This window comes from Malaya genurostris, chromosome 3, assembly GCF_030247185.1.
Source record: "Malaya genurostris strain Urasoe2022 chromosome 3, Malgen_1.1, whole genome shotgun sequence".
In the NCBI taxonomy this organism is placed as follows: Eukaryota; Metazoa; Arthropoda; class Insecta; order Diptera; family Culicidae; genus Malaya; species Malaya genurostris.
In genome coordinates, this window is record NC_080572.1 from 176,432,852 (window position 1) to 176,451,396 (window position 18,545).

An 18,545-nucleotide genomic window follows, 5' to 3' on the forward strand; every position below is an offset into this window, starting at 1 on the left:
AGTCTCCGTGGCACCTGTATCGTGCGGATTAATGATAATTTCTAGAAACTCTACCGTTAATAAACCCCGCTGGTGTGCGAACGCCCTGTAATATGATGAAGTTCAATTTAATAGTTATGATCAGTCGTTTGCTATCCTAGATCGTTGTTCCTCTTAATTCTAATGGCCCAGAGCAGTACCATCAGCAGATCGACATGGGATTTCGCTTCTGAGAGACCCTGCACTGTGGCGGGAGATAATTATTAACTCCCACCGGGGAGGCAGGTGGCATATTGCTGCTGATGCTGCTGAGGCTGCTACGGCACCATCACCGCCACCACCTAGTGCGATTGTCATCATCAGCGACAACAAACCCGTTCGAAACAATCACATTTTCCATAAATCTGCACGCAGTAATCGTGTACCATCACCGATAAATATAATTAAATAATTGTTGTTTCTCAATCGATGTACATGCACTTGTCTCCCGTCTTACTGGACTTACATAAAATTATGATTAACCACGTAGAACTTTACAGTTGGTCCTGTTCGTTGGAACCGTCCCGCTTGGTCGCCACCGACTACCCAATAACCAGAGTCAGCTAATTGAGTGACTAATTAAAAGCTAAGGTCACTGACACCTACCTGCATCCAATATCCGCTGTTTGACGGAGTGTTGCCTACTGTGCCAGAACTGCCAGGCTTTGATTTCATCCTCGGGACTCTTCTCCTCGCGGAACATTAGCATGATAACGCTCTGTGGAAAAAGGAAACGGAAAAATGAAAACAAATAGAGATTAGTGTTAGTTGCGAGCTGTACGGGTGCGAAGGGAAATGATAACGAGGGTGGAGTCGGAGACACGGGCTAATTGATTAGGCCGCGTCACGAACTAATAATTTCTGCTATCATCATAAACACATTTTTTCGGGTCAATCGCAAAGACGCACGAAAGGAACTGAGGGAGGAGAGGGTGTTTTACTCTTCCTGTTAGCACAAAATTAACAGAGCCAACAACAAGTGGTAAGCTAATAGGTGTTGTCGAGAAGCCTGCTTACGGTGGGAATATCTACCATTGGAAAAGGGGGAAGAAACGATCGTGTAGACCTCGATAACGAGTTGTAGTAATTAAGTGCATCCAGCGTGGCTTGCCGGAGTAAGCATGGTCTGGTCGTGGTAGAAGATAATTGAAACATTTTAGCAACGAGCGAACGGACCCCTTTGCAAACTGGGCGCGTTCTGGGTGCAAAATACCAGCACCAGACGGCCAGGAGTAGGAGACGAGATGCAAGCAGAAGCAAGGAAGAAGAGGTCAACCAACAGGGCGAATGGCTTTATAATGCTGATAAAATTATTACACTTCCTGATGGGGTGCCCGAGACAAATTGGTGCGGAGCGAGCAATTTCCGGCGCAAAATTATGTCATTTGAGGTAACGTTGTGGAATTATAATAAATTTTATTTTAGAATGCATTTTCTGATGGCAGTTTGTACTGTTGTAAGGAACATTCCGTTGGACAGAGCTTAATTTGAACAGTTTTCTTCGTATTTGGTGAGTATTTTGTTTTTGTTGTCTGTAGACCATTAAGGAGACGAGTAATCGGCGCTGTCAATGTTTAATTTTAGACTGCACGTAAATAACCGTTTTGGAGTTAAACAGGTAATACTAATTAAGTGGTAGCGAGGGTCCCGTCGTCGGGGATTTTTTTTTGGGAAACTCATCAAAATCGTGACAAAAAATTAATGCTTTCATTAGATTGTTTTTAGCATCATTTAGCATTTAGCATGAGTATTCTATTTAAAAATAAAAGATAGCCATTACGATAAGAGTTATGCAATTGTTTCGTCACGCTGAACTATAGCAGAAAAAAAAACAGTTGTATGATAGGATACAGAACCGAACGGTGATATGTTATATAAAATACAACACTTTCCTATGACGAAATTGGTTGCATCATGATTATACCAAACTTGGCTTCCATAAAAAGGTCTTTCGTTGTTTTTTTCGAAATCTTTTGCCTCTTGCAGTGTCAAATCTGGGTAGGTAAAAATTGATGAAGTTTTGAAAAAAGTGTTTCAAAACAAAAAAGTTTTGCACGGTTGTGAAAAATCAATGCCAATCTCACAGGCAGATCGTGAAACATTTGGGAGTTCAAAGAGACCTAGACGACCCCGCGGCGAGCTGGTAGTGGAACAAAAGCGATGAAATGTAACCATGTGAAAGCAGAGAAGATGAGGGATTTTTCAAAACCAATCCGAACCTTATTATTTAAACGTCAATTCGTCCGTCTAGTTCATCCAACAGGCAAGGAAGCGTACCGGATTTCATGTCTTCAGGATAACGAAGGAGTCCAACTGAGCCAATAAACAGAACACCAGGAAGTTGTACCGCGAGTGGTTGGAACGACCGAAATGCATCGTAATGGACTGCGAGGCCTAAATTGAAGCGGGTGCCATGCAGATCATCGGTCTAAAGTTTTTTGTGTTGTCTTGTCCCGATGTTTCGCAGAAGAAAGCTCGAATAATTTGCTAAGAAATACTTGGTTTGGTAGGCGATCTGCTGGTATGGTAAATTCAGCAAGCCATACATAACGACTGACACAATGAACTGCTAAGTATATAAAGAAAAATTCTTCTAGAAGTGTATGTTGCCCTTCCTTCGGTCTCACGAAGGCGACATTCTTGTCCATGTTATGGAATAGTAAGTTATTTTAGTATGACATTGCTACGTTACGACAACTTATTTTCCACTCATCTCCGATATGTCGCTAGTCACTGCGACTAAAGTAGAAACTGCGCTTTATGAGCTATGCAAGAGATTAGATGTTAGTAACAGTCACTCAACGATGATGTTATTGTACCGAAGAAAGCAAGTCCGTCAACCTCGACAGAACTTTACTCCACAGAAAAATTCCGAGCAAGCTTCAAAAAACGGAGAAGGTCTTAAAAAACGACATGGTGTGGGAATTTACCCTATTAGGGGAGTTTAAATAATATAACTTTGCAAAAACATAGCTAATCTCGATCTAAGATTCAAATGAAATCTAAAAATCATCTAAGATTCAAATGAAAAGTTTTAAGATTCTATAAAACATCTTGTTTTTTTAGAGTCAGATCCAACTTCCGGTTTCGGAGATACAGATAATAAAAATGTCTATTTCACATAAATTAATCAGGTTTATCGGGTTAGCAGATTTGGATAGTCGATAACCGAACAAACTTATTTCATTTTTGGTTGTATTCAGTTTTCGTTTCGGAAGGCACCCAAAAAATTAATTCTCACTGCGATTCCTCAAAGATGTCTACATTGATTTTCAAACATTTTGAAACAAATGTGAACTATACAGCTTCTCATGTGAATTTGTCTGACTTCGGCTACACCGAATTTCGAAATCCAGTATCGAATCGTTTCTCAAAGCTCAATCGTTTTCTCAAAAAAGCCAAATCGAATTTCAGCGATACAGAAGATGACAATCCTGAAAAGCTTTAAAGTTGGACTCAAAAATATTGCAATTTATTCGTCATATGGCCATACGAATCGGTTTGGGTTATGCTGGTTCCTGAATAGCGGCTCTGGAAGTACCATAAACTACCCTAAACTCTGAAGTGGAATGTTTAAATGATTGTTATACTTTTAGATTCAAATTCGATCCGATGTGCAGTTTCGACATTACAGAGTAATGAGTGATTAAAATCTCAAATTGCCACTTAAAACGGCGGACACTAGAATAATGTCATGAAAACTGAAACACCGAAGAATATTCATGCAAAAAACACATGCGGATTGATAAAAAAGGTATCATCTCACTGATAGGTTTATTAAGCGCGTTTTAAATATACATTCCTTACTATGTTTTACGCAGAGAGATAAAGAACTAATACCTTTGATGTAAAGGGTGATTTTTTAAGAGGTATAGGATTTGATTTTCAAAGAAAGAAACACAAAAATTTAAGAAAATTGATGAAATCTGTATTGGAATCGATAGAACGATCAATATGATTTAACGTTTGAAGATGATTTCATGCAAATGTTGGCCACGGCTCCTCTGTTTTGGCACGCTCTCTACAACATATTGGCCGGTATTTCACAAATAATGCCGCTGGCCCATAATCCACACCAAACAGTGACTTGGTAGTTCTTGCAATGCTTCTGGCTGGTCTTTACTCCAGATGCGGCAATTTTGCTTGTTGACGTTTCCATTCAACCAGAAATAAGTTTGGTCGTTGAACACAATTTTTCGATAAAAAGTGGATCTTCCTTCAACTTTGCTATGATTAAATTATAGACCAAACGACAATCCATGATTAAATTATAGATCAAACTACGATTCATGATTAAATTATAGACCAAACTGAACAGATTTGACTATGACACAAGACACGATTCACGCGTGATCTATCAAATACAGTGTTGCCAAAAAAATACCAGCTAAAAAAACACCCTTTATTTTCTATTCGTTATAGCTGATATTCGTTTCATCCCTTCTTAGCTCTAATAAAATAACTTTTTGATGGTTTCTGTATTTACATGGAATAAATCGAAGCTTTTTTTCGCTTTCCACGTCGTGATTAAATTCTATGTGCGATGAACGGTAATTCAACAATTAGATTCTTGAATTCTAAATCCCATATTGAATTTTTTTATCTATTACCACGTAAATTTAATAGCCTATTGAAATGCGAGCATGTTCGACAAATATTTAAATCATTCTTGTGAAATGCAGACATTTGACGAATTACGTTCTTATAAATTGTGTTATTAGTGGATTTGTGTCGTCTGTAAATTATTGATGTTTAGATACCTCGATCAAATCAATTCGATCATTGGACGAACCGTGCACGAAACGTACGATGGCTTTTCGAATAAGATTGACGTTTACAGTGTGTCTCATTTGAGCAAAAGAGTGAAGTAGATAGCAAAGAAAGGAGACCGACTATTGTCTGATGCTCTATAGCACACGCTTAGAAAAAGTTACTCAAAATGAGTTAGATCCGATCCATTTGCAGAAAAAGTGGAACAACTCTAAGTACTCTGTTTAGGTAAAATTTACGTATTTACTGAATAATACTTTTTTGTACATAAGTCAAAAATTGAGTTAATAACACTCAAATTTCAAGAAAATATTTATTTCACATATATAGCGTAAAAATTGCTCTATTTGTGAATATATTATATACAAATGCATAACAAAAATTGAATAATTGGCATCCAATAGTACACACTTTGTAGTTATGTTAAAAAAATTTCATCATTAAATGTGAAAAATTGTAGATTGTAGTCGGCCTCGAAGCACTTGCAGTAGATTATGAAAATGCTTTTTTATATTCACAATCTAACTTTGCGGGAACTGAATTGAAGCTTGTTATTTTGAATACAAATTGAGTTTATTTTTTTTAAGTAAAAATCTTATTTTCATTATTCCATAGTTGTAAGTTTTATAACAAAAAATTGTAAATAATACGCCGCAAAACACTACAGTGTTTAACACAAATAATTTGATACAAACCAATGAGAGCTGAGGTGGGCACTTTAATACAAATGTGGACTACACTGAGGTCATTTTTTGCACTGTTTTTCTATGTGGTTTTCCAAAGTTACGTGGTTTTCTTGTTTTGTCTTAGGTATGATTGAAACGTCGAGATCTAGTGTTATCCCGAAGTTTTTTTAAGTCAACTCTCTGAAACTTGAAAAATTGTCGATTCTTTTCGAAAAAAAAATTAAGATCACACCAGATCTCGACGGTACATGCATTTCTAGGACGTTTGGCATAAAAAAGTCAATTTTTGCAAAAAACAAAATTTGAATTTACACCCAATTACTGACCAATCACTAAATTTCTTTCAATTTTGCGTATTTTTTCCACGCGGATTTGCGAAGTTACGCGGTCTCAAATTTGTTTTGGGGATTACACAAGATCTGAACATTTCATGCATTTCTAAAATATTTGCCATCAAACAAAAATTCTTTGGCTCCACGATTTTTTACGCGGATTTCAAAAGTTACACAGTTTTTTATTCTTTTGAATCTATAAGTATTATTATTTTTCAACGGATTTTGTCTAGATGTCTTAATAAGGGTCACTGAAAGTCTTGATTTTTCATTTTCACTATTGGTTATGGCGTATGAAGTAACCATGAACTTGGTTTTCCTTTTCATCTGTATTCAACGAAAAGTAGACTGGAAAAATAATGGTGAATTAAGTATCAGAATAAAAATTTAGGAGAAAGTGCCAGGTCCAAGTCCCGCTTCTGAGCAAATTTTCATTTTTGCTTTTTCAACCGTCAATCTTTGTTCTGTCCGTTTTTCGTAGGATTCTAATGTAAAAGATGAACTTCTAATGCAAAAAAAAATTTTTTCGCTTGATAGAATTTCTTTTAGGACGAATTGCTACTTTAGTTCGGTGTGTTGACAATGACGAAAGTATAGCAAAGTAAAGTAGAGTAAAGACCACTGATACTGACGGGATTTCGGCGAACTGACGAAAAAAACGGCAGTAACAACGAAATAATTCAGAAGACAGCATGAATGATCTGAGTTGAGTGATTTGCTCCGATAAAATTACCAAAATATTCTTTTGATGTTTGACAATAAAGTAGTATTTCTGTCACGATTATCATATGGTTGGCCGTTTGGTGTTTAAATATAATTTGAATTGAGTAGATCACCCGTTCAACTCATCTAATTCGATATAATCTTTTATAGCGATGTGACCTTAAAACTATTTGTAATCGTTTGGTCCCAACGCAGCTTTCCATCTGAACGCTCGAGTCACTCCAGCTGGCATAAATCAATATCGGTTACCATTTTTTTCTCTCCGTATATGTTTACCTACCGTTTTACAGTACCGTGTTCAAACTCCCTCAAGGTTTGTTTTTTTTTAAAGCCATGCTCATCTGTCACGACGACGATGCTGAGGTTCAGCTGCTAAGCAAACGAATCATTCTTTCGTTCGGGCCTGTCATCGCCGAGCGTTGATTGATCATCGCTGATAAACCGCCGTACCGAGTGTGATATTTTTCTTTGGACCTTCCGCGTCTAGATGCGGAAGGAGATGACAAATTAACTCTGAAGAAATAACGAACAACAAAAAAAAAAAAAACACACACACACACACAACAAAAAACTGCACGGGAAAAGCGCTGAAGGGCTTGAATGGAGTCCCACAGACTCCCGGCGTAGTCTAATTTAAATATTTGCTTAGAGATTAATTATTTTATAATCTCAGACCTCTCAACTGCTTGACTGAGCAGCAGACGTTCACACAACTCATCACGAACGGCGGTGCAGCCGTGCCAAGGTGGTGTTCAGTGCGCCGGAAAATCGCGTTTTACACGGTCGCTTTAGCGGGTAAGCGTCCGTAACAAAGTTGGGGAGTTTGTGAGGAAAAATTGCCACTTGAAAGGCGGAAAGGGGGGGTGGGGGAATACGAAGATATAATCAGCGATCTTTGCAAGATTTCGCGCACCATGTGCACGCTTAAAGTCGGTTAACAACCTGCGCGCGCGCTTTTCACCGGACGGCGGCTTCAGCAGTGGCGGCGGCGCACCTTGGTCTGGCAGTTGTGGAATCATCATCGGCCGGCCAGCAAATCGATGATGTTGATGAAGCGGGTAAGGAGACTATGCGTCAAAATAAAGAGAGTCCGTTTGGTGTTCGCTGGTGGCTCACGCGGAGGAGGATGTACTGTGGTGGCAGTGTGTACAGTGTGATAAAAGTCAAAGACTCTTGTACAGTAACGCCAACGATGAAAGTGTAGAGTGACAGAGCAGAGGAGCGAACGAAAAAAAATAAAAAAATAAAAATAACACACGGCACATTGTAGATTCCGTGTCCACGGCTAAGCCGGACTTGAGCAGACAGCAGCCTCCGCGCACTCTGGACCCACGCCTGAGAGCGAGACGACGAGTGAAAATAATTATTATAAATAAGTAAACTGACTAATAGCTAAAAGATATAGATACATTACAAACAAGGCATTTTAAGATATAAATCTTAATTAAAATTGCACTGTATTTTCTATATTTACAGTTAGAAGATAGCTTTCTTTCCTTCTGTGTCTCTGATGCATTTTCTTTTCTCGCCGTCCCTTTCTCCCCTCCCGTCCGATAACTCGTTTCCGGTAGAGATTCCTTCGTCCCCTGCCACTTCGGGCACTTTGGAACAAAATGTGTCTCTTGTAATATTTTTATGTTTTATTGACTGAAATTTTACTGAGCAGTCAGCCGCGATGCGGATAAGCACGCATGCACTCGGAAATGCGCTCGATGGTGGTGGTGCTTTTGCGCGGCACATTGTTCCCGTCATGTGCCGCACGATTGGACCAGCGTTTTTCACTAACGCCTCCGGGTGGTGCTACTGAATCACGATTCCTTCCTATGAATAGCTGAGTGAAAGTAAACACTCGCTCGGTCTGGTACCCGCAGGATCGACATCGGCAGGGCCAGACAAACAATTAACCCATCTGTCGATTGAATGGTGCAGAATTTAAATATTTTTATTGTGAAAATGAATAATTACTGCTCCGGTTTCGGGGCTGCTCTGTTTGTGTCTGGTGTGTTTCTTTAGAGAAGATCTTTGAAAGAGCGATGATGAGCATCGCAAATCTCCATTCACTGGGGGAAATAGGACAAATGAGATAGAAGCAACACACAATTGCACACTCAATGAGAGGAAAAAAAAAAAGATTCCGATACTCTACTGGTAGGTTTTTATTTTCTTTGTTGTGAACTGAATCTTGTCAGGAAGCGACGATATTTGTTTTAGGGCATCTGCCTGAATCGTCGGAACGGTAGTCTGAGAGAGAAATCGTTATATGCAAATTTTGCGACTGCATAGAGTTTAATGGGATACACAGAATTTGGGAAAGGGGTTCCGAGTAGCATCCCATGGAGATGGTGCCGTCGCTGAAGTTTTCCGAAGAAAATAATGATAAATTATGAGCTTTGACTAGAGGAAACACGGAAGCGAAAAGAAAGGATGCTGAAATTGGAACTGTATCGTTTTAATTACTGTTTGGAATTTAGCTCATTGTACGTTGCGTCGATCCTGGAAGGCGGGAAGATTCCGTGTGGAGTTGGTTTGGAAAAAACGGTAAATGTGTAAGATATTAGTTTTATTTGAATTACTGAAATTGTTCTATGTATTAGAACGATTAGTATCGATAATTAACTTGATTCTATCTGTTGGGAGTTATGCAGGGATCAGATTAATGTAGGAACTGCCTTTTGAAATTATGTTCCACTTATCAGAATAACGTGAAACGAAGCTGAAAGTATTTTTTTATAATACCAATCCGGTAATTCAGCTAACAAGTCTCTTCAATTTTGGAATAAGCTTTTCAAGTTTCCTCATGAAATAAGGATTTACGACTTATACTCGATTACAAAACGAATAATTTATCCTTCTGTTGTGCATTTTCAATGTGCTCTTCTGTTAAAACGAGATCTAATTTTAATTGAAACGAATATCATTGAGAGGAAATGAAAGAAATAATTGAATATGGAACTTATTACCTCCATGAAAAATTCTTCAGTTTTGATCGAAAGAATAGGATTTTATTCAAAACATTCTACTTTTCATAATAATTTTGGAATTTCTGATGCCGGTAATACATTGGGTAGAACTGAAAAATGTAGCTACAGATTTACAGAGATGTTAAAAATACATTCGTTCGTGTTTGCACATGTTTAGAATTTAGTTTTGTTTAGTAATTTGTTTTTAAACCATTCATTCATTTAAAAGTAAACCACTCTTTTCAGAGCCGCCGAACTGTTCTTATGTAGCTAAACGAGTGAAACATTGTCTGATTAATCTGTGTTTTGAGAGTTTGACAATCAAAAATTTAGAAATGTTTTACAATTCAATTGACTATACGCGGAAATAAATCTGTCACCTCTATCAAGATAAAAAGTCATGAAACAAATATTCTCGGCTTCTACTTTTAAAGCAGGTATTGGAATTCAAGCACTGCTCTATTTTTTTATTTTTTACAATCAATCACCATATATGATGACAAACGCACTAAATTCGAGATGAACATGATGGGCACTATAACCGCTCAATAGATTATAATACCTTATGATCAGTACATATTTAGGCACACATGTCAATTTTCTGCGTGGTGCATCCATCTTCTTTGATATAATGTAGAGTATGGGAAAAAAAAGTTTTTTGTTTACAAAATTAGAAATAGACGACAAAACGAAAAATAAACCACAGAAAACCTGAATAATCATTATGGAGACTTTCGTGGTGCCTGATGAAGTCCACAACGACAGGCCTTGAGATGCTGTTACTCAAGACAATGTAAAAAAATATATTATGAAATTGTGTTGGAAACTGTAGGCATGCGAGCTAGCAGATGCTACAAGGGTTAGTACATCAAACACTAAATTTTGGGTGAAAAATCCAGTCATGCTGAATCCGGACTAAAAACACGAACGCACTTCGGAAGCATGTTTAGCTATGGTGATTTCGGTGCTAATTGGTAACCGTTGATGAAACGTGGTACTACCAATACACGCCACAGAACAGATTGAAACCGGTAATTGACTAAAGCCACCATCAGTGCTTCGAAGCAACCAAGTGACAATCACATTTAAAAGACAAAAAAAAAACGCCGCAGTGAGTATTACTGCGCAGGAGCGAAATGAAGGCCGAAATCCATGCGAAACGGTCTGACTTGTAGGGAAAACCAAATTTGGTTTTTAATTAGACAATGTGCCAGCCCACAGAAGGATCGCAAACATGCTTGAAAGCAAACGATTTTGGGTTCCAATTGTGTTCCAATCCACCTTATTTGCCTAATTTGACTCTCTCGGACTATTATCAAAACCGCGAAAGATAGTTCAACAATAACAAAAATCAGGTTATGCGACGGAATCGCCATCGTCGCGGAGGTGAATTTGGACTGGATAAAAACGTTGGATAATCGCTGGAATAAGTGTATCGGCTTAAAATGGGAAGCGATAAAATCAAATTTGAAAAATTCGAATTTTTTTCCAATGCTTAGGAGGTTTGCCCAGTTTTGAGTTTTGATTAATATGAAAATAATGTTTTGTATAAACAAAACTAGAGCTACTACAACTATCCGAAGCTCATCTTGTTCAATTTCTTCAGTAGAAATGCAAAGTAGGCTGCATTTTCTCACTTACAAATTTTGATATGAAGAGATTCTTGGGCAGAGAAGGCTGAAAGAATACGGTATTTGAAGCGTTTTTTTTAATTTTGTAGGTCGAAATTTTTTTATGGTTTACACTTTATAAGACGCACACAAATGAAGCGTAACGTTTCACGCAATTTGTAATACTGTGTGATTTGATAGTTCCTTGGCATGAAATTCAATGAAATAAAAAATCTAGAAACTATTAGCGAGTGCGGTGACTTGAACCGAGAATCATTGGATCACAAAGTTCGTCCGTTATCTGCAGACCCGTACCCAGGATTTCGCTTCGGGAGGGGCCCAAAACAAACTATGTTACTGATGATCTTGCTTATGTATCTAATTTTTGGTATGTTGTCAATAACTATGTAGATTCTAAAGTATTAATTAGGGGTTGCCTAATATTCAAGTTTCAAGTTGTTATTATGTTATTCTTTATTGGAAATTGATACAGCGTAAATTTTAGGAAAAACTAATAAATCGTTCCTTACATATGGTTACTTAAAGAGGATGATGCTGCGAGGGTTTGAAGCAGAAATCTCTTAGAGTTAAAGGGTAAGTGACAAATTAGTGAAAGGGTTAGAGATTATAAACAAGTTTGTCCAGATTCGAGTGTTAAAACCATCCATTTGAAGAGAAAAATAACCTTAAAACAATTCAGTAAACCAGTTTGCAATTTTTTTATGGTTATTTGCTGAACAAATTTACTTCCACTATATCTTCATAGGCTAGGCTACCAAAAGTATACCATGATAATGCCAGAAAACAGACGTCATGACGTTTTCGACCCATGGAGTCTTCCTAGGCTGTTTCGAGGTTCTCGTAATGATTTCAGTTCATTATCGGTTAATCGGACGTATAATAATGGGTCTAGGTTTCATGAACAGTTACTCATCGACACCAAAAGTTAAAAAAGGTCATCAGTATAGCCAAATATGTTTCCGAAATGCACTCGCGTTCGCCCGAATAAACATGTTTTTTGCACCTTGAAGCTGGATATATTTCCATTCTACAGAATCTTTCCCAAGCAATGACGTGTGCGCTTAGTAGTAATCCTTGTAGCATTTGTTGTTTCGCGCACAGTCATTTTGGAATCATCCAGTTGGGAACGGGTATAGCGTGATGGGTAAGTCGATGCCTTTCACGCCGCCCGCCTGGGTTCGATTCCCAACCCCGCACATAGGGTCAGAAAGTTTTTCTAGCCCGAAGAGGCGAATGACATTAACGTTAAAGCCTCTATAATTGAAACAAAAAAAAAATCATCCAGTTCCATTTTAAGTAGTTTTGATACTATCTAATGGAACCGCATCGTAGGGTCTTTCGCTGTGAGCTTGATCGGTAGTGGATTTTTGGAAACCGCTATTTCACGGTGTAATCTGAAGGAGCATTTTTTATGTTTTTTTGGCCGTTTGGCCTCCCATGAAAATGTTTTTTGAAAGAACGAAAATCTTGTTTTTTTAATAAAAATGCATACGTATAAAATATGTATGAGTTAATACGATGTGAAAGAACAATCAATAAAATTGGCTAATTTCGGTAGGGGCCTGCCTAGTTATTTGCTATAAAATCATTACAAATAGACTTTTCCGTCGGTTGACAAATAAGGCCTTTATGGGATTAGGTCACCTGTCGAATTTACATTGTTTGTGTGTGTGATAATTATATGTCATTTTGTGCAAGTGATTTTTGTTTTCGGCATCTACATATGTTGATGTTTATTCACACTATTTTGGTAAAAGATTTGTGTTTTTGAGCCTCGTATATTACGCGTTTTACTAGCAGTGCTTTTTATATTTGAGTGTTTCTTCTGAAAAACTGCGAGAAAAAATTTGTGTGAAAGCACATCGTGCAACAAAAACCAATAGAATAGTACGACGGATTTTACACTTCAAAATTGAAATTGAATTGACATTTAGTCATATACTGAAAATACCCTCGGCATCTTAGAGCTTAAGCAAAATTAGATTAATAAATAAAAAAATATACTGAGAGACAAAGTATGGTAGATTCTTTACAACAAAAGCGCCTAAATACGTTTTACGATGCAACGCATGAGCTCGCACTGGACCGGAAAACATCGGAAGATACAACAGTAATAGGCCTGAAGGTATACCCATTTCTGTAAGATATAAGATGTTTCTACTTGGCCGACCCGACCGATCCGACCGACTCTCTCCGACTTTTTTTCTGCTTTGATTATGACTGTGCAGATAGACCTTAAACCACAGCAAAATCTGGTTAGAAAAAGTTAGTGTTATCAAAACTATCAAACGGATACAAATCCATTGCCGGTACCATGATCATGAAAATAATGAAGCATTACTTCTCTTCAGACCATGCCTATTACTGATGATTTTGTGAGCAAATTTCATAAAAATTTTCATGATTTAAATCATGTTGTCCATAATATCACTAATAATAGGTATGATCTCGTGAAAAGACAAGTTTAATAATTTTCAGAATTTCTTAATCATGGTACCGACAAAGGATTTTTATCCGTGTATTCGTGGTGTATTTTCATTACATGAACCTAAGCTGTGAAAATTTCGTTCCGAAAAGCACGTTTTAGAAGAAAAAATTTAAAAGGTAATCTTTATTTGTTGAAGTGTAAACAATTTTCTTACACAATAAAACCATTCACCGATCACAGGGTAAGTGATCTGCATGTCGATAATGTAATGGCTTTACTAAATAGGTGACTATTGGCTAAATTACCCTGTTTACTTCAGGAACCGAATGAAAGTTTCAACCAATTAGTTGATCACATTATGAATCTTTATGGTATTATTTTTACATAAATAACTGCATCTACTCTGACCGTTGTTGAAGCAATAGTGAATAACAATCACCGTGTTCTTAATTTTTTGAAGTTTTTTTTTATAAAGCGAACGATTTCAAGATTCAAACAAAATAAATGTACACTGAGGTCTTTTTTTATGCGGTTTTTTTTACGCGACTTTTTTTATGCGAATTTTCAGAGTTATGCGGTTTTTTTTTATGCGAAGTTTCCGAGTTATGCGGTTTTTTTTATGCGAATTTTCAGAGTTATGCGGTTTGCCCTTCTGCGGACTTTTTTTATGCGAAGTTTCAGAGTTATGCGGTTTTTTTTATGCGAATTTTCAGAGTTATGCGGTTTTTTTTTATGCGAATTTTCAGAGTTATGCGGTTTTTTTTTATGCGGTTTTTTTTATGCGGTACGTAAATTCGCATAAAAAAAGACTTCAGTGTAGTAATAAGTTTTTGTATGCCAAAGACAGTGTCGCGTTTCAGTGTTTTGAATTAAAAACTGAAATCGCAAATCTTGAGACAGGAAAGTTTTGAATCGATTGTGGCTAAGTTATTTAAATCCTTTAACTATTTTAATCATTTCAATGGTTATGCATTCATTTGAGAATAATATTGATTTAAAACTAGAAGTCAACAAAGAGAACTTTTTTTGACAGCTAAACTTGTAAATGAAACTTATGGTTCCGATACTGTTTATTTTGATCGTTTGAATGGTTAGGCATTACACACTTGCATTACAATGAAAATTTAGAAGCATACTTAGCATCAATTAGAAGAGAAACGTACCAGTACATGTTTTTGAAAAACTCCGGTTTTTCAAACCGAACTAGAAAACCGGGGAATTCCATAAGGTTCGAACTAATATCAGATGATATAATGACTTGTTGGTGCATGTAAAATATGAGTTTGTCTACTTTCTCGTACAGAAATAATGGAAGTTAGGGCCCATACGATATTCAATTCGTGTGACCGGTTCAAGGGTCGGGTTTTCCAGTGCGATGAATAATTCGTCGCCGTCGGAACGTACCGTGTAACGTAGCACCACCGTCGGCGAACCAGTTTGGCCCGCTAGTAGCAATAATTGAACCGCTATAATATAGTTGAATAAATTTCATACGAACTGAATTCGAACTTACCGGCAATGACCAGGATGAAATTTTAGCGACGCTGAATTCGTGAACTCTTTGGCCGCATTCTTTCAGCCAAAAATTCCGATCCTACTGTTTTGTTTTTTTTTTGTCTTCGTGCCGATTTATTCGGCGGAGGAGGAGTAGTTTTTCGCACGAAAAAAAAAAATAATAAACCAGAATATCTGGAAACGAGTTTTTCCTGCCGCGAAGCCGACACCGTCGGTACGGCAGCAAAATAAACAAACGCCGAAGATGTTGGCTGCTGCCGGTGGTATTTACCGCTGACGGGATGGCCGCCTGCCGGTGGCTGTGATTATTAATCATGCGCGCTTCCAATTGGAAGTCGGGCACCAGGTAAGCCGGGTAGAGTCCCAACCGGTGGGGTCAAGGCAAACCACTGTCGGCGCGGGCACACTTGTTCTCGAGATCGCTCCCAAAAACAGGACTAACTGGTTCATCCGACTTTGGCTCTGGCTCCGTCGGCCTGAGATTGTTTGTTGGCATGCAGCGAGCATCAGCCCTCTCGAACGGGCGACAGACGTTTAACTTTTTTCTTTCCTCTCTGAACTGGGAGCGACGTTCTAACACCTTTCGCTAACAAAAGTCACACGAGTGTTGTCAGTGATTATTCCCAGATGGGATGAGTAAGCAGAACGGTACAAGGGGTTAGTTCACCGAAATTTCGTCACATCATTGAACCGTTTAAAAGGATGAAAAAATCATCGACGGAGTACAGGAAAGAAGATACTTTTGAATGCGGAAGAACCGGTAGCAGAAATTGTGGGTCCCGAAGGGAGGAAGCCAAACAAAAAAAAGAACATATCCTAACGGAAGGGTGTAGAAGTGTTTTTTGTTGATCGTTTCGAGAAGGATTGCAGATAATAGATTGAATATTTTTTTTCCAATCTTCAATTGAATGTGACGTCTCCGATTACTAGCGACAGGAGGGTTGCTGGGAGAACATTGCTGGGTATGCAAATCGATGAATATGATGATAGAATTCGAGTGAATAATTTTAGCTGGGTTGTCGGAAGTACCGAATGCATTGCACTTACCTTTACAGTCTGACTCTTGAGCGGCTTATCCGGATCGTGGATGTACTCCAGTGTGATGCCGTAGAACTGTCCCTTGTTGATGTAAGTTATCCGATCATCCTCCCGTCGCTGGGACGAGCTGATGGGGCTTTCCAGATAGTATTTGAAACCAACGTTGGAGAATCTGTGAAAAAGAAAACAAATACACACATGTAGAATATAAGCAAGTCTAAAGAAACAGTAGGATGCTATAAGTTGGGATGAATTTGTAAATTGGAATCGATTTCAATTGACACAGACGGAGTACGCCTCCGTCTCCGCTGCTTCAATCTGTTGAATTTGCTGTTGAATCCGGCGCTCCATTAGAACGCTCATTAGCAAACCAACATGTGACAGAATGGATTTGTGAACAACATAATTGAAAGTTTCGAAATTCTTTGGCCAAATGTGTCCGATTGCAGCATTGCACTACATGGCAGTCAGCGTCCAACCAGGTAGGCTATTATCTCTGTCTGGCTTTTTACTAGCCTCCCCATGCAGACTAAATTGGTGATCGGTCCGGTCGCATTTGCAACCGCAGCCTTTCGCCGGTAGTGGGGACAGACGGAACGAAATTGTTGAAGGCACAATTAGAAATTTCTATGAATTACCCGGGGAATAGTAGAAATAATATCGAAAATTCCTTTACTGGTGCGTCCGCGTTTGTATGTGTAAATGCTCCAGCTGTCAATAGCGGTACAGGTGAACATTGCTCGATCCTCCTAGCAGATCATTTGCTGGTGGTACATTTTTGCGTAAACAGATGACAGATGAGCGGAGAAGAATTCGATCTGTTTTTAGCAACGGCAGCAGTACAAAAAAACGTGATCGACGATGAAAGCCTCAAAGACGATCCTTATCGAGATGGGGACGATCATGAGAGCAAACCTGCAAAAGGCCAGATCGTTCATCATCATCACCACCATCATCATCGTCGTCATCATAAAGATGATCGTAGGTTTGGTTTGACCGGAGCGCGGTTTTTACCATTTTTATGAGTACGCACTACTGCTCGGAAGGTTGATTTAATTTCAGTCTGATTATTTTTTGTCGCATCTGCCCCACATCGTCCTTCTCCAGTGATGCGATGCACGCGATGGGTTTGTTTGGTTTTGGATCGACCGACGATGAAAAATGGCCAGGCGACACTGAAGGGGATAATTGCTGGCCAACTAATTGATCTTTAATTCCTTCAGTATCGGTCTTTATCTATTTCGCGATTGTGTCCGTCTGTCGAGCGTCGCAGATACGGTTTCCGAGAAATTGACAAATGTGGATTGCATGGGGCACCGGTCCAGTTTGCTGGACCCAAGCGAAATGGTTGCACACAGCACATGGTCGCAAAAAGAGAGTGTTTTGTTGTTTAGTCCGTGGAAAATTGCAGGAGTTCAATAGCATAACCGAGTTTGTCGGCAGGAATTTACTTGGTTAGGTAGGTGTGTTTGAAGGGAAAAAAAACGCGGTCGGAGCTAAACGAATGGCGAAGCTGTTCAGTTTTTTTTATGAGCAAGAAATACATTGTAAATATCGAATACATTCAAGATGGTGAATGATCGATACAGACCAGCCTCTTCGATTAGTTTGGAGAGTTACTGATGTTGAAATCCTGGTTTGAAAATCGAGTTCATTGAAAACAAAATAAAGCATTTAATTAATCACTGGAGAATTTGAGCAATTTATTCATTAAAGTATTGTTTGGGACAACGAAAGCAACGTTATTACATTCCTTTTGTGGAATTTGACCTTCTGTTTCAACAGACTTCGCAGTCGTTTTTTAGCGCAACGAATTATTGCATGGCTGGTGCTACGATCCTACTAACACTAAGAATTCTTCCAGGCCGGGGGGCTCGAACATGCGACAACTGGCTTGTAAGATCGACGCCCTATGCAATGAACCGCCAAACCGGGTTTATGTATACTAAAATTTATCGTATTGCATTCCGGATTTGAACCATTTAATCTAACAATATATTTTGGATTTTTACACTAGTAGATTGAACTCAGTTTTTACTATTTCATTACTTCCCACGAGAAACAGACCGAGAAGGAAGATGGATGCGAAAAAGAATTGCCAGAAGCATGTGAAAACACATTTCAGAATGTAATCAGATAAAATGACACGAAACAACGAGAATGATACCATGTAAGAGCCGGTTGAAGTTCATTCAGTTAAACTACCTACTGCTGGGTTCGTATTAGAAATCTTATTTTGATATGTTGGTTTTAATTTCTTTTAAAACCGCAAATTTTTTGTTTTATTATTGAATGAGTCGAATAAAAATAAAAACCGTTGTGTGTAACGAATCATTTGCAATACATATTTGCATAGCAAAGAATATCTGTTCCTGAAGACATTTTAAATGATATAAAAATATCACAATAAATTTTTTAAATAGGATTATCCTGGAACATTGAAA

General features: G+C 38.2%; 1 protein-coding gene across 5 annotated transcripts in view; it reads right to left on the reverse strand.

Moving 5' to 3' along the window:
* Positions 1-18,545, reverse strand: part of LOC131438847 (protein grainyhead) — a 454,054-nt gene that overhangs the window by 59,596 nt on the left and 375,913 nt on the right. For all 5 annotated transcript variants that reach the window (XM_058609180.1, XM_058609182.1, XM_058609183.1 and 2 more), the window contains 2 exons: positions 16,111-16,273; positions 625-736 (listed from right to left, as the gene is read on the reverse strand). In XM_058609180.1, coding sequence (XP_058465163.1) covers positions 625-736; positions 16,111-16,273 — 275 coding nt within the window. The remainder of the gene's footprint in view (positions 1-624; positions 737-16,110; positions 16,274-18,545) is intronic.